Source organism: Chelmon rostratus, chromosome 9 (genome assembly GCF_017976325.1).
Source record: "Chelmon rostratus isolate fCheRos1 chromosome 9, fCheRos1.pri, whole genome shotgun sequence".
In the NCBI taxonomy this organism is placed as follows: Eukaryota; Metazoa; Chordata; class Actinopteri; order Chaetodontiformes; family Chaetodontidae; genus Chelmon; species Chelmon rostratus.
In genome coordinates this window covers 23,874,993-23,899,087 of record NC_055666.1, presented here as the reverse complement: position 1 = coordinate 23,899,087, position 24,095 = coordinate 23,874,993, and the positions used below count along the sequence as shown (strand labels likewise).

General features: G+C 38.9%; 1 protein-coding gene across 1 annotated transcript; it reads left to right on the top strand.

Annotated features, from left to right (window-relative positions):
• Positions 1 to 6,153: 6,153 nt before the first annotated feature.
• Positions 6,154 to 23,944, top strand: anxa5a (annexin A5a). The gene is made up of 11 exons (XM_041943698.1): positions 6,154 to 6,268; positions 9,733 to 9,827; positions 12,516 to 12,629; positions 15,161 to 15,251; positions 16,395 to 16,474; positions 16,847 to 16,897; positions 17,901 to 17,994; positions 20,213 to 20,308; positions 20,526 to 20,584; positions 21,850 to 21,972; positions 23,885 to 23,944. Exons 1-11 carry the CDS (start codon positions 6,154 to 6,156, stop codon positions 23,942 to 23,944), a joined length of 978 nt encoding a protein of 325 aa, XP_041799632.1.
• Positions 23,945 to 24,095: the final 151 nt, after the last annotated feature.

Below are 24,095 nucleotides of genomic sequence, written 5' to 3'. Positions count from 1 at the left end.
ATGTTATTATTCTTCAATCATTAGCCAGAGGTGGCCAGGCGGCGTTTCTCTGAGTAGTCTGAGGAATCAATAGCCATTAGCCCAGAGGGGAGCATGTTAATTACACATTGACAGTTGATTTCCTTATGCAGCAGCACAATAACACAAACACCCATAGCTCAGACAGACGGCATCTGTGTGTGATGCCCCAGTATAGTTTACTTTGGTCAAGGTGTGTAAACACTGGCGTGTTTCTACAGGGGAAGAAATCATTTAGCCAATTTCAATCAAAACAAATTAGTTGCACAAGCTACTTTTTTTCCCATTTCATGTTTGTTTCATGTTCAGTTTCATTTTACTAAATCAATTCATTTGGAGACTTAGAATAGTTCAAGTTTTTGGGAAATACTCTTGTTTTCCTGCTAAGAGTAGAAGAAGAAGATTGATACCACTCTCATGTTTGTACAATAAATGTGAAGTTTTGGTCGGCAGCCAGTTAGCTTAGCTTAGCATAAAGACTGGAAACAGCCCTGTCGAAAGTTCAACTACCAAACCTCGCTAATTACATTAATTAAGTTATATCTCTTTTGCCAGGGATCTTTGTGATCTGTACAAACAATTTGGGAGTTTTGTAAGCTTCAGACTGAACCAGCTTCCTTCATTTCTAGATTTTGTGCTAAGCTAAGCTAGCTAGGCTAACCAGTTGATGGCCCTAGCTCCAATGTAGCATACATGACAGGGATATCAATCTTCTCAGCATTTTCCCAAAATGTTGAGTAGTCTTGTACACATTGTCTCTCAGACGCTTTTAATGGTTGGCCTATTAACGCTTTACCATCTGCACTCAAACCAGGAAATGTTTAGGGATTTCTCTTCAAAACATGACTTCATTTCAAAAACTAGTCGCACTTTGCTTGTTTGCCCCCTTCAGCGAGACACCTGTAGATTAATGAGGTCTGACATCATGTTTACATCATGGCTGCGTGTTTTAGGCCTCTGTTGTTGAGGTGAAATATGTCCTCTGGCACTGTGTCACCATCTGTGGCCTTTCAATCCTCCTCTAATGAAAACAGTGCCATTAATTCTAAGATTAATGAGAGTCACAGAAGCTTGGGTTTACCCTGCAGACAGTAGAGAAGGAGGCTGTGGTTAAGAAAAGATGGGATCTGGTAAGATATGATGAGGATACAGATTGTTGCTGATAAAAAAAAAAAAAAACTATATTGTTGTTGGCCTATAACAAATATATATGTCCTACATCCTGTCTCCATTTTCTGGCTTGTTGTATTTTTGAGAGGTTAACTCTGGCAAAGAAGAAAACACCTGCTTGGAGCAAGCTCACCTGTTACCTATGATCCTGTTTACCTGCAGAATGTTGCATACAGGTGTTTTTGGATAATTCCACAGTCTTTTGTTGCCGCTGTTCCAACTTGTTTGAAATATACAGTATGTGGCATCAGATTCAGAATATATATCACAGAAATCACTGAAGCCGATGAGGTCAAACATCAAATATATTGTCTTTGTGCTGTTTTCAATTGAGTAGATGTCAAATAGGATTAGCAAATGATCCTGTTCTGGTTTTAATTATATTTTTCAAAGTGATCCAGCCTCTTTGGAATCACGCTTGTTGAATGGAAAATAAACAAAGTGAAGCGGCTCCGTCTCTCAGTCTGAAGCTACACGGATCTTCACATCAGAGCCAGTTGCGCTCGAAAAGGCAAAACTGGCTCAAATGTAATGATGTGATTTTTGTGGACTCTCTCAAAAGGTCCGTGAGGTCGGGTAATATTTGTTGAAACGGAGCCATTTGCACATGGTAACACCTGCCCTCGACACAGAGGAAGATGGCAAACAGAGCGGGTCAGCGGAGGCAGGGGAGGCCCTTTGATTGACGATAGAGCTCATTGTCTGTCAGTCAGCGGCTGACAAACTGAGCTGTCCACAGCTCTGTATACCGTGCTGTCCCATGGTGCTCCGCTCTCGAATGAAAATCTCACATTGATTCAGTTTGGAAACTGACAAATCAAGGAAGATAGGAGGAAGTGAAACAAGAGTCAGCAGTTTGCAGATTCACCGCTACTTTATATAAAATCTCCATCTCTGCCTCATTTTTAAGAGATTTGTGATGTAGAATATTCAAATGATGCTGACATTTAATGCCCAAAGTACACGACTCATTCAGCACAATTAGGCCTGACGCTTGTGGCCTAAAAGACTGCTCAATTATGTGGAAAAAGAATCTCATTTAATCTGATAACTTTATTAGCTGCTAGTATGCCTGTTTTACTTGGAGGAAATTCCGCTCCACATCCGTCTGGGAGGCTGCGAGATGAAACGAGGAGCATCCGTAACTGGATAACCTGAGAGATGGTGTTCACACTCTCATCTTCTCACAAGTGCTCATTTTAATTAAAGTTTGCAGGGACGAGGACAGTGATGAGGATATGTGAGCTGCACCTCGGCGCTTCGCTCCACTGATCTCTTCGCTCCTATCAGGCGTCAAGCGTCTCCTGTTTGTCTGCTGTCAAACAGGAGACAGTGTGTTCGTTGGAATGACCACGCTTGAAGACATCTTATCCTTAGATATGTAGAGCATGAAACATAAAGTCGATGATATCGAGGGCAAAGCGAGAAGGCGTCCAATTAAAAATGACATGTTAAGTATAATTTCAAAATGATTTATGATTTAAAACCAATGACAACCTCTCCCACACATTGATTCATCACATTAAAATAATTATGGGCTAATGTTTGTAAGCGCCTCAAATTTGATGTACTTATACTTTAAGTATTTCCATTACATCACACTTTATTCTCCTACTCTGTGAACATTTACAGAAGAATATTGTGCTTTTACTCCAGAACATTTATTTAACAATTGTAGTTAAATTAAGATTTTACATACAAAAATATGACAGTCTTATAATATATGATGAATTCTTATAATATATCAAAATACCCAACAGCATATGAATTGTTTACAATTAGCTCCATTAGTAAAATGATAATTCCACATCAGTATCAGTAACAATGATCCAATAATATAACATATAATAGTTTTTATGTATAATAATTAGATAATTTCTGGAGGTGAATGTTAAGCCTTACAAATTAAATCTGGCTGTGTTGCTCTTAAAGTTTGGTTTTTCATCTGTGCAGTTAATACTTCCTGTACTTTTGCCCAGAATGCTCATTTACAAAGAAACTAAAGCTAAACTAAAACTTTTCTCATGAATTGCAATTTAATAGATGAGAAACCCTGCAGCAAAGGATAAAAAACTCCTAAAAATATCCTCTATAACAACAGCCCTCTGGAGCCTCAAGACACTTACTTTTGGAGAAACGTTCAGCCCCTTGTCATGTTTGTGAAGGTCACACGAAGCAGCTGAACGCACGAGGTCATGATCTCCGGTTTGACTGACGGTGAGGGAAAGACGACCCTGCGTGCGGATGAGGAAGAACATCTTGTCAGCTTTCCCCTGTGACGCCGCAGCCTGCACAGAAAATAAAGTGCCTGCACCTGAGCCACAGATCACCTGTGAGGAGACAGAAGAAACACACCTGTTGGTAAGAACACACACTTAACACATAAGTCACTTACAGTTAATTATTTTGCTCGCACTGATGCTTACAGAGGTTTTATACAACTCCATACAAACCCAAAGCCTATTTCAATAGGAATTTTGCAATCTGTTCCATTTTCAGTTGACGACTGTTGTCTTCCACCTGCAGAAAAGATGGTAAGTGTTTCCTTTCTTTGTTTAATTTTTTTGCTGAATGAAATATCCGCAAAGTATGATAAATGCTATGAGAACTGCCAAAGGAAACAACTTTGTTTTGCACAAAAAAGCTGGAATAAAGACGAGTGTGGTGTAGCCACAGCAGCAGAACTAACCAATGTTTGTGTGATGAAGTGTGTCTTGACTCTTGAAAGGTCAATGCCTTCTCAAGCCACACTGAGACCTGTACTGCATGATCAGTCAGAAACAATATGCATCGCAAATAACTGTCAGCACCAGCTCCTGATTCGCATGCAACCCTCAGTGTTTTTGCAAAGACTTGATGTGTACAGATACCTTGACTTCTAGATGATCCCTAATTCAGTGAGAGGAGTTCCTGTGACGATGCACTCATTAGTAAAACATTAGCTCGACTCGTGCAGTGTACTCACATTGGCAGGAAAAGAAAAATAGCAGCTTCATTTGATACCCTTTATTTGATTTTATCCTCTCCAGCTTGTTGAGACCTCAGACTCTCTGATGAGGATGAGTTAATTTAAGATGTATGATGGCAAGAACTCAGTTTCAGTTGATGACGGTTGTCTAATTTGCACCATATTGTGTTACTGTGTGCATGGAAACTGCAGGAAGGTGTGTCTATTGTATCCCCATCGGCGTACAATTTCCTCAAAGGACATTTGGAAGACAATGATCCCTGATGGCACTGTCACTGAAAAGGAACCATGTTCACTATCTTAGTTTAATGCATTAGCGTTGGCTAAGTAGCTCTAAACACAAAGTACAGCCGAGGCTGATGGGAATGCCATTAGATCCGCAGGGATTTGGTTATAAAGCAAAGTGGAACAGAGTGAAATTTTCACCTGATGATGGATCACCAAAGTCAGTGTGATCAGTTCTCTGTGGACCTTGAATATATTTACTAAATTTCATGGTAATCCATCCAACAGTTGTCCAACAGAGATATCTCACCCTGAAGCAAAAATGCTAATTTTATGATGGCTGAAGATGAAAAGCTACAAGAAAACTTTGCCCTGAGGGTGGCGCTAGATGCAAAGTCATGGGATCAACAAAGCTATTTTTGATTTATCCTCTGGGGACCTTAACATGTCTGTACACTAAAGAGTTGAGTCAGTGTGAATAAATCAAATAACTTAGATTTGAAATGCCATTTTCTTTGACTCTCACGGCCTCCTTATAGGATCTAGTAAAATAAAGTTCACTTGATTTGTTTACATTCAGTTGATAAACTTTTAATTTCAAATCTTGTAAATTCTGAAAATGCACATTTATTATATCTCTTTTTTTAGAGCATAAGGGGATGCTGAACAGAAGCGGTGGTTGTACATAGTGCACGCTGCATTTGTATGTAGAAGGCAGTTCTGAATACAGCCTACACTTTAACAAAATAGAAATAAATTAATGAACAGTGATTGTTGATTTGATTTGATTAGTAATGACTGAGTTAAAAAAAAAAAAAGCTCATGACTGATTTTACTGGAAAAAAAGGTCTGTTGTCTCTAATGAGAGACTTAGTTTAATGGTTCATCCAAACAGGATCAAAGCTGTGACTGTTCGAGTGACACTTCAAGGCAAACATGCTCATGTTGTTCTAATGTTGAGGTTGTTCTCTTAAGTTTAGCAAACACAGAACAGCATCTGTGTGGAAAACCAAAGAAATGATCAACAGAAATCTTTACTGAGAGATAATATTCTTTCACTTCTCCCACCTGTGCAGAGTTTGGAACAAGGCTGCAGCTGAGGCATATGTTTTATTGCTTTTTCTTCAAATCACATTTTCACTGGAGAACAAGTGAGACACGGCCCATTTTTAAATTACCTGTGTAACACAGAGCAGCAGCCTCAGCAGCAGCGTTTAAGCTACACTTACAGTGCTTGCCCCAGACTTTGGGTAGAAACCGTTTAAACCCAGATGGGTTTTGATGGCCAGTGGTGATATGTTTTATAGTGCAGCTATCACAGTTATTTGTAGCAATACTCACTACCTTTTGAAAAATTAATGCCCAAACAAATGAAACATTCTCAGTGTTCTGTTGAGGTTTTATTCTTGTTAGGTTGGGGAAACACTTGAAACACAATTTGGAAGCACTAAAACACTCAAATGAAGCAAACCAATTTTAATCTAATATCCTTTAAAGCTGATAAGTAGTTTCCAGACTACAAAACAATTAAAACACAAAAATTCCATTTCATTTTTGTTGTTGGTTTCATATAGCTATAAGTGATGGTGTTAACTGACTATAACTTTCTGTAAGTGCCCAGTATAAACATACATATCATCTACATTCTGCAAACAAAAAGGACATATTAAGAATCAAAAACAAATTGCAAAACATGTATACTTCCATATGTAAGCAAACAGCTGTTGAAAATCTACAAAAACATGAAGAAAACTGTCTTTTAAATGTACTGAATGTTTATTTGTGTTGCTCTCCTCCCACAGGCGTACAGAGGCAGCGTTAGACCTTTCGTCAACTTCAACGCTAAACATGATGCTGAAATCCTCCATAAAGCCATGAAAGGAATCGGTCAGTTTTCTTAAGAGGACTGTCACTCCACAGCTGTTTACTTTTCCCACTCACACTCAGCATGTTTTTCTGCTGTAATCTGCTGTTATTTCTCACATAAGATGAACAGACCCCCATGAAATCGGTACCTAGTGGAAAGCTTTTCTTCAGGTTTTTATTTCTGGTTCCTGATGTGTTTCACCCCCAACATTCTCAATAGTATATTTACTTAATCACACACATTTAAGCTGCAGAAGGTGTATTTGCACATTATGTACCCACAAGTGACAGCTATGTCCTGTTAATATACTGCTGTGTCATGATTAACAATATTTTTGCTGTGCAATTTAATTTTTGTTTTGCGACTCTCTAAAACGAATATAATACTAATACATGGTAATGGCACAGCTGTCGGGGAGATTTCTCCATTTGCTGGTCTTGCAATCCACCGGTGCATTCTTTGCCAGGATGTTCGCACTAATTAGGAAAGAAACTGAGTACCAACAAGTTTTAAACTTAAACTTTATGGCAAAAATTCCAAACAGGAGTCCCAGTGCATTTCACATTAATGAGCACTTACTGCACCAGCACACATAGAGACAGTCGATTCTGTAATATGATGGCAGAAGCAGATGGTGAACTGGTAAACAATCTGAAATGGTTCTAAAGTTTTTGAATATCGGCTTTGTGATTAAGTGATGATACAGGCAATAAATATGCTGTACAAAGGTGATAGTAAACAAAGGGAAATTACATAATCTGAGTGACAAATTAACTTAATGTGTTTTTTCGTATTAAAAAAACAAAATACATTTTTACATAAAATATTTTCTTTGCTGAATATTTTTGCCAAATACTATTAGATGTTGTCAGGATTGCAGTATTTGTGACACTGAGAAAAAGCGAAGTGAAACGTGACAAAGGTTAACATCCAAATACGATCACAGTATTACAGTTACCACAGTGCTATTTTTACAGTAAAACTGATTTCACTTCAGTAATATCTATAAATGGGCTTAATTAACAAATACTTGTATATGTACTATATAGAATACAGTATTTTCAAATAAATTCAAAATACCAAACAACTGCAGGAAAACACAGTGTTGTCTTACAAAAAATGACCCAAGCTTAACTTTTGCCATAATGTAAAGCACAGAATTCAAGTAGAGTGCTCTGTTGTGTGTGTAGCGTTGTGCTAATTGCACAGTTTGCCTTTTCTACCAGTTGTCAAGAGAGGAGAAATCTGTTACCGCTGATAACTCTCTGGAATTTAAGAAAGCAGCCTCAGAGGAGTACAGACCTTTCTGGAGAGTCTGATAAGCCTCAGACTGGACTTCCTGCTTTGTTTTTCTTTGTTTTTTCTCTGAACCTGTAGCAACACAGCCATTTTTCAGTCACCCATGTTGTGACTCATGTTGGGACATATATCTGTTTATGAAACATAAAATATCAAATTTTGGTGTGAAGACTTGGTTTAAGGTTAGTGTAAGGTCAGGTTTTGGTTAAGGCTTAACATTGGGCAAGTAGTGCTTAATCTGTGTTAATGTGGAGTGCATGAGGCTCTAAGAAGAGCGATATCTCAAGAGTTTAGAGAGCAGCATCTTTTTGCTAGAAATGAAAAGCCTGCTTTTGTCTACTGATAGTTTCGATAGTAAATCTGCCACCGTTATCAGTGCAAACTCCACATGTGCAGCGCAGGAATGAAAAGCTTGACAGGCATAGCAACAGTAACTAAGAAGAGATATAAGAAGAGAATAATCAGTAGGAGATATGAGCCTGCCATCCCCCCTCTCCATCCCCTAGTAGCAGAGGGAGTGCAGGGGCAGAGGCGTTGTTTAGTTGAGTATGTTAGACTAGTCTGCCTGACTCATTGATTCTTTATTTGACTGAGGTTTGTGTAACTTAGAATCTGTGGCGCCGACCACGGCTCTGAAATATCAGCAGCCCAACTTTGCTGTGTATTGATAAATCCATGGTGCTGAATTCACAGATGGATTTGTAATTGTGCCTTTTTCTGTCTGTCAAGCCCATCCGTCAAATTCGTCTTGGATCTATAATATTCTCTAAACTATGTACTGTAAATGCTAATGTAGCCTGTAACTATATAGAGTAGTTTCACTTTCACGATCAAAGTGACAATTAGCAACATATAGTCACTGAAGAGCGAGAGGATCATAGAGACACCCTGCTGCCTGAAGTATTCCTATAATATTCGTATAATATTTCTATGATCGCTCAGTAGCATCTGTGCTTCTGATAATACAGCTCCAGACTGAGCCGTCTATAGCAACATGTTTTAGGGGAGACATGACTACAGATAGTCTTTAGTGTGGAGCAGGTAGTGTGACGGAGGAAATTAACCTGCACTGACCACACCACACTCAACGGTGCTATGAAAAATAGAAAATATTCGGCAAATATAACATTCCATCTTTTTCATTTTAGAAGTAAAACAAGTGGATAAACTGGAATTGTAGAGTTTGAAATGTCACAGTTATGGTTAAGGCGCTCTGCAGCAATGTCCTTTGGGAGGGGGTACATGGGTGTGTGTGTGTTGGTTGGCGGTGTGGGGGCAGGGGTTGCTCCTATTGGGCCCCCTGTAAAAATGTCTCCAACTGAGAATCGTTGAAAGACCTCTACAATATAAGAACTGTGTGTCACATGATTTGTCTTTGGTTTAAAACTGCTCTGCTCAATTTAGATTACTTTTTAATAGTTTGACCTTCGACCCCATTTTCCTCTCTCGTTGCAAAGAAACAAAATGGGAAACCACAATCGAAATGTCCCTCTGCAGTTATTAGTGTTAATCAATGAACTGATGACACTCATCAAATTAAAGGTGTTCTACTGGTGTAACAATTAACACCAGTGCTTCTCCTGCTAAATATAACCTTACTGACCACCAGCACCTTTTATCCCTTTTGTCTTCTACTCCTACTTCCTAATCCTATAGGAGTGATTAGGAAATATCCACTTGGCCATTTAATGTGAAGGTAAAATGAAGTGAAAGGAGGAGAACAATGATGAGCCCAGCAGACATCTGTCAGAGCCACCATGCATATCAGCAGGGCTTTGTGCCGTAATTACCTTCAACTAATTTAACAGTTTGATCCCTCACAGGAAATATCACATGTTGCTCCTCAGTCTGTTTGTCTATCTGAGCCGTTTTCTCTAAGGGGCTCGTGACTCCCAGGAGCTATTGATTGTTATCCTTTTCAATGCTGATCTCCTGCTTTAAGGGGTCGACTCTTTATTTGGGAGCTTACTCCAAATTCTTAATTATACTCAGTCAGGTTTTGATAATAATGCTTCTGCTAGGTGATGGGTGCAAACAAAATAATGCTTTGTTGGCTCTTAGCTTGTAAAGATAAAGGAATAATTTTAAATGTAAAGCCGATTTCAATCTTTGTGATGTTTTCTTGCATGTGATTACGATAAGCTCACTCCATATGTCATTTAATGCTTATTTGACTTGACTCCAGGTACGGATGAAGATGCGATCCTCATGCTTCTGACAGCCCGCAGCAACGATCAGCGCCAGCAAATTAAAGCAGCGTATAAAAAGGCCTACGGAAAGGTAAGGTGAGCCGATGGGAATGAAACAGAGAGCTGATGACAATCAGAGTCAAACTGATGGATGGTCACAGGCTATGTCAGCCACTGTGTCCTCCTCACTCACCAACATCACCTGGATGATGCTTAGTCCAGCAACATTCAAGGCACAGAGATAACTGCTAAAGTCTACTTAGTAAAGTTTTTCTGCCATTGCTGTTTTATTTTCTTTTTCTTAAGGAATGGAAGAATTGTTATTGTAAGCAAAACCTATAATAAGACCAAAGCCAACACTGTTTTTTGCGCTATTGAGCTATTGTGCTTGAGCACAAAGAGAACTAAATTGTGCTTTGTTGGGGACTATTTTCAGCTGCGGATTTATTATTTATTTATTTTTTCAGTTTCTCCAACCTTTGCTTCATTTCTTCTAACTTACTTGGTCATTTTAAGGGTTTCTCTTTCTCATTCAAAACCTCACATCTGGGAGAAATATGCAAACAGCTGCGTGAGAGTCAAAAGTCTTCAGACTCAGGTTGTTTGAAATGGTCACGAGCCACTGAGGTCTGAAATGAATAAGGCTTTTGACACAGACTATATTGGTTAGTAGGACTGATTCATAGTTGTTTTGGTGCTGGCATGTTGAAGGTAAGATGTCCTTTCCTTCAGTGTAAAGCCAGGAATCATCAAGACTTACACAAAATTAAAGGACAGCTTCACTCTTAAAACACATATACAATCAATTTGAGATTTATTTCAGATTTCTGGCATTTTATTGTGTAGTAGCGTATTTTGCAACAGTCATGCTGATATATTGCTGCCTTCAGTGCTGGAATTAAATGAAAAACGTTTACTCAAGGACTACACTTTCAAATATTTTACAAGCAAAAATTTGTGAAGCAGAACTTTTCTACTTTTCTACTTTATTAATCACCTCACAACTCCTCAATTTATCTTGTGACCCTTTGAAGAAGGGGTGACCCCCCAGGTTGTGTAACCAGTACCTAGGTACTGTATGAAAACTAGTTAAAACAACAGTAGCTCCACCTGGACCTGGTACAACTATACAATGCTACATATATGTTGTTGCCTTTTTCTGGGGGTTAGGGTCATTAAGGGTTAGGGTTAGGTTATTAAGTTTGTAATTCAAGTGCAACAATTTCCTTTCTCACTATCAATACGCAGTAATTAGGAGGTTATTGTAGGAAGAATTAATGAATGGCCTAGTAGCTGAAGAACATGGTCATGCAGAATAAGACATTAATAAGTGCTTTTGAATGACCAATAAAGAGCCAATATGCTGCTGATATGCATGATAATAAGCAACTAGTTAATAGTCAATATAAAGTGTTACCAAAAATGTCATGTATAATTTTTCTACAGATCAAGTACTTTCACTTTCAATACTTTAGGAATATTTTGCTAATAATACTTCTTCAATTCTACTGAAGTAGGATTTTTGCTTGTAGTATTTTTTACATTGTTGTGCTGCTACTTTTAAGTAAACAAACCTCAGATACACAAAGGTTTCACTGCACATTCAGTCAGCTTAAACATTAAGAATCAAAGAGCGAGCTGACAGTCATAGAGGGAAAATGAATCGTAGAGGAGGCAGGAAGACCAATATCCTTCAGTCTCTGTGGAGCAGAATGCAGTTCATTTAGTTACACAAGGTTTGGGCCATTTTATGCTCTCCTGCTCTTACTGTTCTATCACGCTGTCAAGTTATTTTATGACCACCTGTGGATTGAAAGCAGCAAGTTAATTTGATTTCTGTGCAGGTTAGTGAAAAACATCCTGGCAAATGTAACTGCTGCCTGAAGTAAAAATAGATGAGGCAGCTTGGGAGAAAAAAAAGGTCCATAAGAGCATCACTACGCAGCTCCTGAAAATTACAGTGTTTTATCAAAATGAGCCAACAAATGTGCCTGTTTGCTTTTATCACTATTTCCATGTGCTTCTAGCTGCAAGAGACACTGCCTTAAACTGCTCATTCACATCTGAAATGAGACCTAGTGCCAGACACTAAAGAGGAATACTGATCTCTGCAGTGTAACAGTCATATCTCCTTTCTGTAACTCACAGTATGTAATATCTTGTTATATGAAAAGAGAGATGGATTATATCATGAAATGAAGGGGGTTTAGTAAGAGGTCTCAAAGAGTGTTTGACCTGACGGCACACTGAGGAGTACTGGGCAAGCACAGAACAGGATCCATTGGGTGTTGGGTGTGTATATATATATATATATATGTATAATCTCAGCAATGCCCAAATATGTGATTCACTGCATACACAAATCAATTTTGATGAAGCCACCTGTGAGTAATGTATGCTGTTTGATTGTATGGTAGTTCAAATTAACATATTTCTCTAATCTGCAGGTACATTTCTAATGATTATCATCATTCCTTTAAACTCTTTGCATTACAGTGAAATGTTACTAATGCCCTCATCTCTTTGATATGAGGAGCCTGAATGCTCTTTTAATATTTTAGCGCTTATTTGTAGTAATTTCAGGATAATCTACAGTGTCACTATACTGTCATGATATTATTGCCTTGTTGGTTTCCAGTGTGATTCATGCATTTGATTCATGAACGGAGTTCAAAGCACCAGATATCTAATTTCTCCTGTTTCTTTAATGTTACAGCATGTAAATGATGCAAAGTTAATTATCATTATTGTTTTTGTTCTTCTCGTCATCACTCATCAGGACTTGGTCAGCGCACTGAAATCAGAGCTTGGTGGGCTCTTTGAGACTCTGATTGTGGCCCTGATGACCCCGCCTGCCTCATATGATGCGTCCCAACTGCACAAGGCTATTAAGGTAACTGATCAAAGCTTCCTCAGATGTTCCACACAGACTGAAAGTCTTTCATGTGCAAAATTATATCTCAAATCCTCATGATAAAGTTTATTTATATGTGCTTGGTATTTGTGCACATGTGCTCCAACATTTGATGCCAAAACATTCAACAATAGTTTCCCATAACACCCATTTCAACTTGTCACAGCAGGAAGGCCACATGTGGGATCTAATAACAGCGATAAAGGCTCCATTCTATTTAAGCCATGCAAATAAGCCTGCGTGCACAATAACAGAGCCCCAGCAGTGGTCCACATAAATGGAACTCAGCCATTACTGATGTTATTGGTTTCACCTGTGATCGACAGGTGGAAATGCATGCCAGGAGGAAGGCCTATTTCCTGTTCATTAGCCATTTAAAAATATATCTGAATGGTTTATAGCCACCCAGGACAAAACTGTAGTAGGTAACAGCATTTAAAAGTGAAAATATCATAGATGGACGTATGGAAGTCTTGCGTAATGAACTACTATGAATTGTCTATGCATTGGTTAATATGGAATAATGTTGTTGCTGTATAGGTTGAAAGTGGGCACTAGAGAAAAAATAAATAAATATGTTCATAGGGTTTTGGGAGCATTTTCTAATGGCTGTCTGCTACTTTGTATGATGGCTAAACCTCCATAACTAGCTAGGCTAACAGATAGTTATCATCCGACTGTGGCTTTACTGTGTGCATCTTTTTAAGTAATTTTTTTATGACTTTATGACTTATTACTCTAGACTATAGTTCATTTTTACAGCTCTCATCTAACCGGTTTCCAGCAGCACGTGCTAGCTGTCTTTAGCTAACAAGCTCTGATAAACCCCGACAAGGTTAGCACCTGGCTGACAAACAAAGTGAAGCATTTAGCAGATAAACAGCCAAATATTTTTACTCAAATGTTGTTGGAGACCAAACCAGAGTGAACTAAGAGTGACTTAGACTTTAATTTCTCAAATCAATGCTAATATTGCTTTGTGCCTGCTTTATGTGTAAATACTGAGTTGTTTGCTAACACATTAGCCATAAAAGGGCTAATGTGTGTGTTCTTCTACACCCATGTGGTTTAAATTATTAAATAACACAGTTTATAATCTGCAGACTTCACTATTTTATAAAAGACAGAACAATTATTTTGTTAGCAATCATCAGCTAGGAGCATCTTACAGCATTAAGCTAAGCTTTGACAGCGTGAAAAATTGTTGACAATTGAGAACAAAAGCAACAACGCAAACTAATTAAATGATGCACAAAGATTAATTGTATTATTTTGTCATAGCTGTTCAGGGATGTCATAGAGGGTTTGTTTGCTTTCTTGCCATTGTTGCATCAATGTCAGAATACTGGCATTAGCTGTGATTGCTCGAGTCCTTGTAACCGCGCTAAAAACAATATAAACATGTTGTTTTTTGGCTCTAAGATCAAAACAAGTTTGACCCATAATGACATACAGCAATGTCCTGGAGTGCATTTCATGCTTATTGAAGAAAACAATCATACAGTACATGGGTTTGTTTGCTACAGCCAAAATCAAGTTGAAATTTACATGAGAAGCAACCTTCTGCAAACATATTATCATGTGACCCAAGCACTAAATACAGTACTTATGCTCCATGATGAAAATCATCTTTTATATGGTGTCATTTTTATGAGTTGGTTAACTGCTTCAAATCTATCTGAGGTCAGAGGCTGAAGTCTGGTCTTCATTAGAGCTTCTCCAGAGATAAAGTCCAGTAATTTATTACATTTCTCTTCATATCTATCTATTACACCAAGATGTCACACCAAAGTAATGGTATAACAAATATTATGCATTGCTGCTATAGGCTTGATCTATTATCTCATTTATTTTATAGCAGAGATACTTGAGTCCTTATATTTTTTTCACATACGTGGCTCTGCTGCTTTTTATGTCACACTTAAGGCTCGTAAAGTTTAAAGAAAGTTTGGCTGGAGAAAATAGGTTCAGCAAACTCCCGGATCCACTTATAAGTTGCAAATGGAACTTTTCCTTTGAATTGTCTTTATTCTTTAATTACATTTACATCTGTATTACCAGCGCAAATGAGATGTTCAATCAAAGTGAAGGCAAAGCATTTAGGACTTGGCCTCGACATTCTCGTCCCACCTTCTGCTTCATTCCTTTGGTATGTCAGACAGTTTGTGCTGTGAGGTTAATTACAGAAGAGAAAAGAGAATACGTTTTTAAGTCTGGCTGAACCTTAAAGCAAATTCTCTTCGGTAAACTGAGTTTATTCAGTCTCTAATTTCATACCTCTTCAGTGTATTGTCCTGACAAATTATACTTCTTTTTTTCTCCATCCACTTCCTTGAACCTTTTTTCTTAAACATTTTTTTAGATTTTGTCTCTTTTAGTCACTAATATTGTCTTCATAAACCATGAAATTGGATAAAACAGCAAAAGATAGGACTAGATTGCTTTGAGAGCACTCTGCCACACAAATCCATTTTGTCTTATTTTGAATTCATCTTGTGTTTGGTTCCCAGGGCGCCGGGACTGATGACGATGTGCTGATTGAGATCCTGGCCTCCAGGACTGGAGAGCAGATTAAAGATATCATTAAAGTCTACAAGAAAGGTGACTTACTCAGCTGTGAAGGAAAGAAAGAAAAGCAGATTAATATGTTTACTGTCACTATTATTGTTAGGCTGATGTTGTTTGTGCTTTATTGTGACAGAGTAACATGTGCAACCATGATGAATAAATATTTCAGTATCATGAAGAGTTTCAAGAGCAAGTTGAAAATATTGTTTTAACTGACCACTAATGGTTTAACTTCTCACCTTGCTGCAGCGACACAGAGGTGAACTCCAGGGTGTGTCAGTACACTGTGACATCACTGTTGGGTGTGGTTACAGGTGCAACAGAAACCACTTTTAAACCAACCCAACCAAATGATGGATGAGGTCAAAAACATCACACACTTTCAGATAAAGAAGCACACTTCTATGCTACTATGTGTATGTATATATATATGTTGTTTTATAGTATCAAAAACTAACTGTAAAGATTACAATCCTGCACAAAAGCAGCACACAATATAAAATTATTAATGTTTTTTTGTTATTTCACATAGATTTCTACTCCCTGTGGTATTATCTGGAGTGAGTAGAAGATGTAGAGCAGGCATGTCCAAACTATTCCATAAAGGGCCGTGTGGCTGCAGGTTTTTGTTCCAACCAAGGAGGAGCACACCAGGCCAACCAATCAACATCAAGGGATCATTAGTTATCAGCTGAAGACTGAGATCAGCTGATTAATTGATTCCAGCCTGGTGTGCTCCTCCTTGGTTGGAACGAAAACCTGCAGCCACACGGCCCTTTATGGAATAGTTTGGACATGGCTGATGTAGAGGACTTCTTTCCCTGGTGCACAATGCCTATTTACAGTTTATTGTTTTCTGTCATTTTGTTTATACTGCACCTAAATGTGTCGCTGCATCAAACTCTCTATCCGACAGCACCTAAATCATAACAAACCACAATGGAAGATAGTGTGTGACAACAAAGGCACGGAGGCCCAAAGGAAAAGAGGCCAGTTTATTTGATCTGGACGAAAGAGAAGGCCACGCTGTCCTTTAGCCGACTAATCAAATGCTGCTGTTGGAGATGTTCCTGCAAAAAACAGGACGGATCCACTGGGGTCGATTGCGACTATTAATGCCTGTTATGAGCTGGAAATGTAAGCGATCTACTGGCCCTCTTCTCCTCTTTCCTCCAGAGTTCAGCAGCAAGCTGGAGAAAGACATCTGCGGTGACACCTCAGGACACTATCAGAAACTACTGGTGATCCTTCTACAGGTAGAGAAGAGGGGCTGCTGGGAAGACTTGTATTTCCTTTCCCGATAATGAGAGCCTCTGGTGACGCCATTACAAATTCACGAGAGGTTTAAGTGTGGGCTAGTGAGGGGGAGGGTGATGAGAGCACAATACACTACAGCTGGTTTCTCGAATGTGTTTTGGGTTTGCACACAGACATGTAATCTTGCTGGTTCTGGGACACTCCGCGGATAATGTAATCTTCAGGGGTTACCTGGGTTGAGAGAGGCTCAGAGCAGGTCTGAGCTCACTGTGTTTTCCATCCACACTGACCTACATCGTTTGTCAACCTGTCTTTCTGTCTTTCTACCTGTCCATCCTTCTGTCTGGTTGACCATTTGTCCGGCCGTGAAGGGGAGCAGAGAGGAGGGAGTAGACGAGGAAAAGATAGAGAAAGATGCTACGGTAAGAAGCAAAAACATGACAATAAATACAGCAAGGTGCGCTTTTGAAACAGGCTAGCATGTTTCCCCTTGCTCCAGTCTTTATGCTAAGCTAAGCTAACCGGCTGCTGTAGCCTTTTATTCAGTGGACAGTCATGAGAGTGGTATTGATCCTCCGTTCTAACTGCATATTTCCCCAAAGGTCGAACTATTCCTTTAAGGTTATGGAAAAATCGAAAGTTACTGCAGGACTCGATATGCAGTTAGCCAAATGTTTGCATTCCACAAAGTGAGGTGTAGAATCACTGAGTATGGATGTTATTCCAGTAAGGATACCGGGCTGATCACTTGTCATTTTTGCAATCAAAACTGAAAATAAAAGCCATTTAGTATGTATGATGTCATAATTTTTTAATGACAGTGCGCCCTTCATTTTTTACTATAAAGCAGTCAAACATATTTTTTATACCCCAGAGACACTTTGAAGCTCCTGTGGATTGTGGTTTCATTGTTTACAATAAGCACATTAATATCTTCAAATTAATGTGGAAACAGTTTATTGATGTTAAAGAGCAACGTAGAGCAGAGAGAAAAATCCTACGCAATCAATCACAGTTCTACAGATCATATTTAACTTAATTTCACTATCTTCTTTTAAATGTCAGCATGCTAAATATATGATTGGTTTTGTGTGGCTAGTGCAATAAAGCTAAAGGGCAAGGCTGAGCAATAGTCGATTGGAAAAAATAATTAAAGGATATAAACCTCTGGGAACGGAACATATTGTTTCCTGTCAGCTATTTCTAATTATTGATTGTTTTTATTATTCTGTATTTCATTAATTGTTATTTGTCTCAACATGAGATAAGAAGTGGAGGGGAAAGGACCCAAAATCCAGAATTTCTCTCTTACAGCAAAAATTGAGAAAAAAAATGACATCTTCCTGCATTTTCAAATAATTCACGTCCATGTAAGGTTGTTGTGTGTGTGAGGGTGAACGTACGAGTATGTATCTGCCACTACAGGACTTGTACGCTGCTGGTGAGGGCAAGGTTGGCACAGATGAGGAAAAAATCATCACAATTCTTGGCAACAGGAGCGTAGAGCACCTCAGAAAAGGTGAGTTTTTCGAACAAGTGCTAGCTTGAGCAGTATGAGTAACGCAAGCAATGTTGACAATGTTGTTTCTTTTTACCCAAAAATGCAGAAACACTTAGATTTTTGTCAAAAGTACAACAAAGCAGCAGTGTTTAAGAAAAAGTGAGGTTGAACTGTGCAGCAGAAGCCGAAGTGTGTCTAAACTTCACAGAAGTTAGACACACTTCGTTAGTTGGCAGTTTAGAGCCACATGAAAGGGAATGTGATCACCAACTAGAGTCAGCAATGAGTGGCCAATAGAGGAAATTCACATCAAATAACTTTTTCCATCAACAAATCTTCATACCAAACACCAACAAAATAGGTCACTTGCCAGTCAATCGTCCAAAAATTACCTGTAACACCATTCATAAAATGGCAAACACATATACGTTTTCTCATCCAGCACTTAAATGAGAATGTTTATTTAGCAACTAATGATAAGCTTTTTTCATATAGTTTATTTCATAACAAAAGTGCTTGGGAAAAACAAAATAAGTCAATTCACAGGATAAGATAACCAGCAATAGAATAAGATTTAAAAAGAAGGGTAAAATAACCCGAAAACAAATAAAAAATATTGGAACGGAAAAATAAAACACTGCTGCCCAAAACTTTTGTCACAGCCCTCAGCGGCTCTTACAAACACATAAGATACCTTTTAGTGTCCGAATGAGATGCTCCGGATCTTCAGCTATCTCCAATGTAAACCCATCTGCAGCAATTAGACACTGAGTGCAAGGTGATGTTTTATAAAGAGCCCATGTATGTAGGCGGACTTTTAGCCGGGGGGGTCGGGGTTTGTGTCAAAAATCAGCACTGATGTATTTTAACTTAACTTACCAAACCTGATCAAGCTGCAAATGTTTCACAGCATTAACCATGTGTTAGGAAGGCCGTCCGGCAGGCGTCTCATAGAGGCACTAAAGGGGACCTCATGTGTCTGTATGAGACGCTGAGGGGCGTGACAATAACACTTCTACTGAACAACCTGGAAATGAGAACGGGTTGGATAGTTAAAGAAAATATTGACTAACCGCATCATGATACTTCTACTTTTGCTACTAAGTGAAAGTAGCAGTTACTCTCCAGACCACAAGATGCCGCTTGTCAGGAAAGCATGACTGCAGGTTCTTTAAAATGTAAACAACCAGTGTTGTTGCTTTTGTGGCGAGGACTGTCTCCTTTGCAACAATTAGCCTTTCAGCTATTTAGATTGGGTACAATGCAGAAGCTGAAAAAATCATGTTAGCTTCTGGTTCACATAACAAAATGTCCGCAACCTTTTTAATGCTGAGCAGGGTTTATTCCACTCCTTTGTATTAATTATCAAAATATCAAAAGTGAAAAATGTGTACTTCAAGCACACACACAAACAGACGAAGACACACACATACGCAGTCACACACAACGACAGATAAATACACACAGACACACAAAATGCTCAGAATTTCTCCCCCTAGAGTGGATGACATCATCAGTTAGAGTGAAAGAGCCAGTGAGAAATCGCCTGAAATTTTTTTCAAAAATTGCCGTAAAATCCAAACGGTGAATAGGAGACACATCATTTTTGGATCTTTTTGTAGACAAACCTTTCTTCTCTCGTCAAAGTTCAATTTTAAAGGGTTAGCCCCCACCAAATTTCACTTGCTCCATGGAAGCCAATACTCCATGCTCCATGTAAGGTGTGCTCCAACACACCTGATTCAAATGCTCAGCTCGTTACTGGGCTCTGCTGAGGCCTGATAACGAGCCATTCATTTGAATCAGGTGTGCTGGAGCAGGGATACATCTAAAACATGCAGGGCAGTGGTACTCCAGGACCAGGCTTGAGAAACAGTGGTATAGATAACACCAGCAGCCCCCTCGTGCCACTGTCAAAATTTTGGCTGCGCCGGAATTGTCTAGTACATTTTATCTGATATTTGTCTTCAGTTAATCAGAAAAGATGGAGCTATGTCACTGGATAGGAAGGGTATGGAAAAATGTCATTTAAAAAGCGACTAGTAACTAAAGCTGTCAGACAAACATAGTAAAGGTACAATATTTGCCTCTGAGATTTAGTCATATACAAGTATAAAGTTGCATAAAATGGAAGTACTTGCTGTGACAGAATCATATCATCTCTAAACATCCTGGACTCTCTCTGAGTACTACCGCCCTACTACTGTCGTCTTGATGGTTGTTTTGCTCTCTGCAGTGTTTGATGCCTACAAGAAGCTCTCTGGCTCTGACTTAGAGGACAGCATTGAAGGGGAGACCACTGGGAATTTGGAGAACTTACTGCTAGCTGTTGGTGAGATCTGTGATTTATCAGGATCATACCGGCTGACACAGAAGACAAAGACCGGGTCTCCATCTGTTTTTTTTTTTTTTTTTTTTTTTCTGACATGCATGTTGAATGAAATACAGCAGAAGATAACAACAGTAGAAATGAATGCAAATATAATGTCGCATTAACATGACAAAAATTCAGTTTTCAAAGCCCCTTGTCTCATGTTTTTTCTTCACAGTGAAATGTGCCAGAAGTGTCCCCGATTTTTTTGCTGAATGTCTGTATAAATCTATGAGGGTAGGTATCACACCCGAGTCCAACATATGTGTTTTTCTCTGACGGTTAAGAGGATTTTTTGTAGGGTTTTGTTCAAAAATAAGACTTCAAGTACATGGAAGACCATGCAAAGAAATCGGACAGAGCCAGGTCGCCTGTTTCCCTCTGTCTCTGAACTATTGCTAACAATAACGATGGTTTTGCACGTTTTAAAAATCAGATGCATTTTATGTCACAGCTAAACATTTTGCAGTCAGTGCTGGTGTGTTTTAGATTGGATTAAATTCATTTCAATGCATTAATAAAAGTCAATTATCAGACTCCATCAGAGTTAATATCAAGTCTGCTTTACTCTTACATTATTGTTGTGCAGTAATGCAGTTGAAAGACGTTTTTCAACATTTTGGGAGACACTTTTATTCATTTTCATGCCAACTGTTGATAAGAAGATTGATTGCATTGTCTTGTCTTCACGGTAGCCTAAATTTGAAGGTACAGCCAGCAGCCAGTTAGCTTAGCTTATCATAAAGACTGGAAACATTGCTTTAAAGTGGCATTCATTTCAAGTCACTGTGAGTGAAAACAATGTAAAGAAACAGTCTGCTCATTTCAGACTGTGCTGCCACCCTGTGGTACAATTCCAGCAAAGTGAAGTCATTTCCCATCTATTGATCCAAGGACCTAATTTGTTTGACATCAGGCTCCTTCATGCAGAAAGACATGGAGGTAGAGGATGTCTTTACATCAGTCAGCAAATGTCTAATAGTGTCCCATTACTTATTGACCACTGACAGCTGCATTGCAATTCAAGTACGGATCAGCAGTTCATTTTTAATTAATGAGAGCGGGAGTGCTGTTGACATGTAGGGTTTAACACCAACCACTGCTAACATTGTACGTAAATAATAGGGCCATATGACTGAGGCAAAACAATAACAACATCTACCTACCAGCGCTGCACCTCATTTAACTCTTGGCAAGAATGTAGATAAATGTGTTTTCCAAAAGTGCAGACTTGATGTTCACTGAGATTAATTACTGTACTAATTGATCTTCATGTCATATATAAATGAGATCAACCTGGAATGGTTGGAAAAATACATCCACAAATCTAAATTTGTACAGCATGCATTTGTGCATGCAAATATACATGAGTTTTAGTGACGTAGCTCCTGAAACTACAGGAGCCACTTGTGTTTTTAAAGCAGCCCGTCTCTCCAGTCAGGGAATCAAACCCTTCACTCGTAGCACCTGCAGCAACTTCTGCTGTTCTGCTGTATGTTTAGCGCGCTGGAACCGACGACAGCACCCTAATGAGGATAATGGTGTCCAGGAGCGAGGCGGACATGTTGGACATCAGGGCGAGCTTCAAAAAGAAGTATGGAGCGTCTCTTTACACCACCATCCAGGTACTGCTCACTCAGACACAAAGCTGCGTGTTGTCAGCCTTCTCAGTGTGTCTGTTTATTTCACTGTGTTTTTATATATCATGTGCTAAATAGTCAAATCCTGCAGAAGACAAAACATGTAATTCTCCTCACAGTTTTCCCCCTGATGCTCTAAACATCGAAAATCTATCCCCCCACAGGCTTTAAAGCACCAGCTGGGTGTGCTGTGGTTATGCTGCGTATATACACCATTCATGTCAGTGCAGTGATGGAGTGCAGATTAGTGATTTACTTTAAATGCCTTGTTCAGCATGCTGAGACTGCTTGCCTGCTTTTCACACATGCTGAAATGAATTCATGTATTCTCCTGGGGCCAGATGTTCAGGCAGAGTTATTGCCATCCTCCAGTGGAACTGCCAAATGGCCAGTATTGAATAGACAAATAAGTCATTATGAAATAACCTTTGAATAAATGCAGTGAAATTAAAAAAAAAAACTATATATATATATATATTCTCACAGTTTTGGTAGACTTCATTTATATTTGATTATAGCAATTATGTTTCCAAATTGCTCCCTATTCTACATTTCATAGTGGTGTTTTTCCCAGTGATTCCATTTCATGTCACTTTTTATGATATTTCTTGTTCATAGAACACAGCTGACATCTTGACTTGTCAATCACGCGTGTCACTGTCATGTCATCATTAGTATAATCAGTTTCACCTGTTGTTTTCCCGCTGAAAAAGCAAATCCATTTCAGCCAGAGTCTGTCATTCAAGCTAACTGATCCGTAGTATTTTTTACCCACCACACAACCAGCTTTGTAATCCGACAACCATCTTGGGTTTTTGGTGATGTGACTGCTCATAAGTGATAAACATGGGAATCCTTTACATCACTCCATGATGAAAACACAGCATAAACCAAAATCTGCTTCAAGAAAACGGTTTATTATATACAGTGGTAACGTGGCCGCAAACCCGCCATCTCTGGCAGTTATGTTTAAATGATATAGAATATTATCACTTATACAATCTGCTCACCAAGTTTAAAAGAAGCTTTCACGGTTTTACTAGTTAAAAACAGCTACAAACGTGTACCACAACTAAAGTAGCTCATTTTGGCTAATAAATGGAAGTATACTACAAGTAGCAGAGGTGACCGTTTTGATGTGTGAATGCTCAAAAAAAAAAAGATAAAGAAAAGAAAACCTAGACATTTACAATTAATATAACACTGATTAATGCACAGTGTCGCTGAAAGATAAAAGATATGAATACAGTAAGTGATAAAGAATCTCAGCTCACAGCACAAGCTAGGCAGCTAGCTAGCTATGTAGCATCTCTGACATTGTTGAGCTTTTGCCTGTGCACTGTTTTTATTCATTGTAGCAGGTGGTTCACAAATTCAGAATAAGTTATAGCTGTTATCGGCAGTTATGTGGCTCTATCTTACATGAGCTAGGTGGCTAAATTTTGGTAGCATTGACTGAGCCTCGTAATGGAGAGGACATGAGATTAGCTGAGGGGCGAGGGTGTGGGTGGAACACCGCTACGTTACATGAAATGTATTTGGCTGTTGGATGCTTTCATCAAGAGCGGCGATGATAACACGAGTGATTTGGGGTTCAGTTTCCTGCTCAAGGACACTTTGCCATGTGGAGAGGAGGAGCAGGACATCCACCCAACCGGAGATACAAACGCCCACATCCATGAACAGTGACTGTGATATACAAGTGGAAAAAATACAGGGACTCAAAACAGGGCATTCTAAAATGTGTCTATATCGGGAAAGAAATCAAATGTTAACAAGTGCTTAAAACTCAAAGAAAGTGGAAAAAACTTCTGATATATTGATTCAGAATTGACTGATCGAGAAAATAAAGAAGAAAAAGAGTGATAAAATAATCATGTGTCTGTTGTTTTTGCAGGAGGACACAAACGGAGACTACCAGAAGGCTTTGCTCTACCTCTGCGGTGGGAATGATTAATGCCCTTTTATCATGTGTTTAGCAGCACTGAACGATGAGCCGCCATGTTGCTGCAAGACAAAGCTACACACCAGATGAGGTTATTGATCCAGCGCTGTTGATTCTTTCTGACTTTAGCTTGCTATTGATTGAATTAGTGTGAATTACTCAC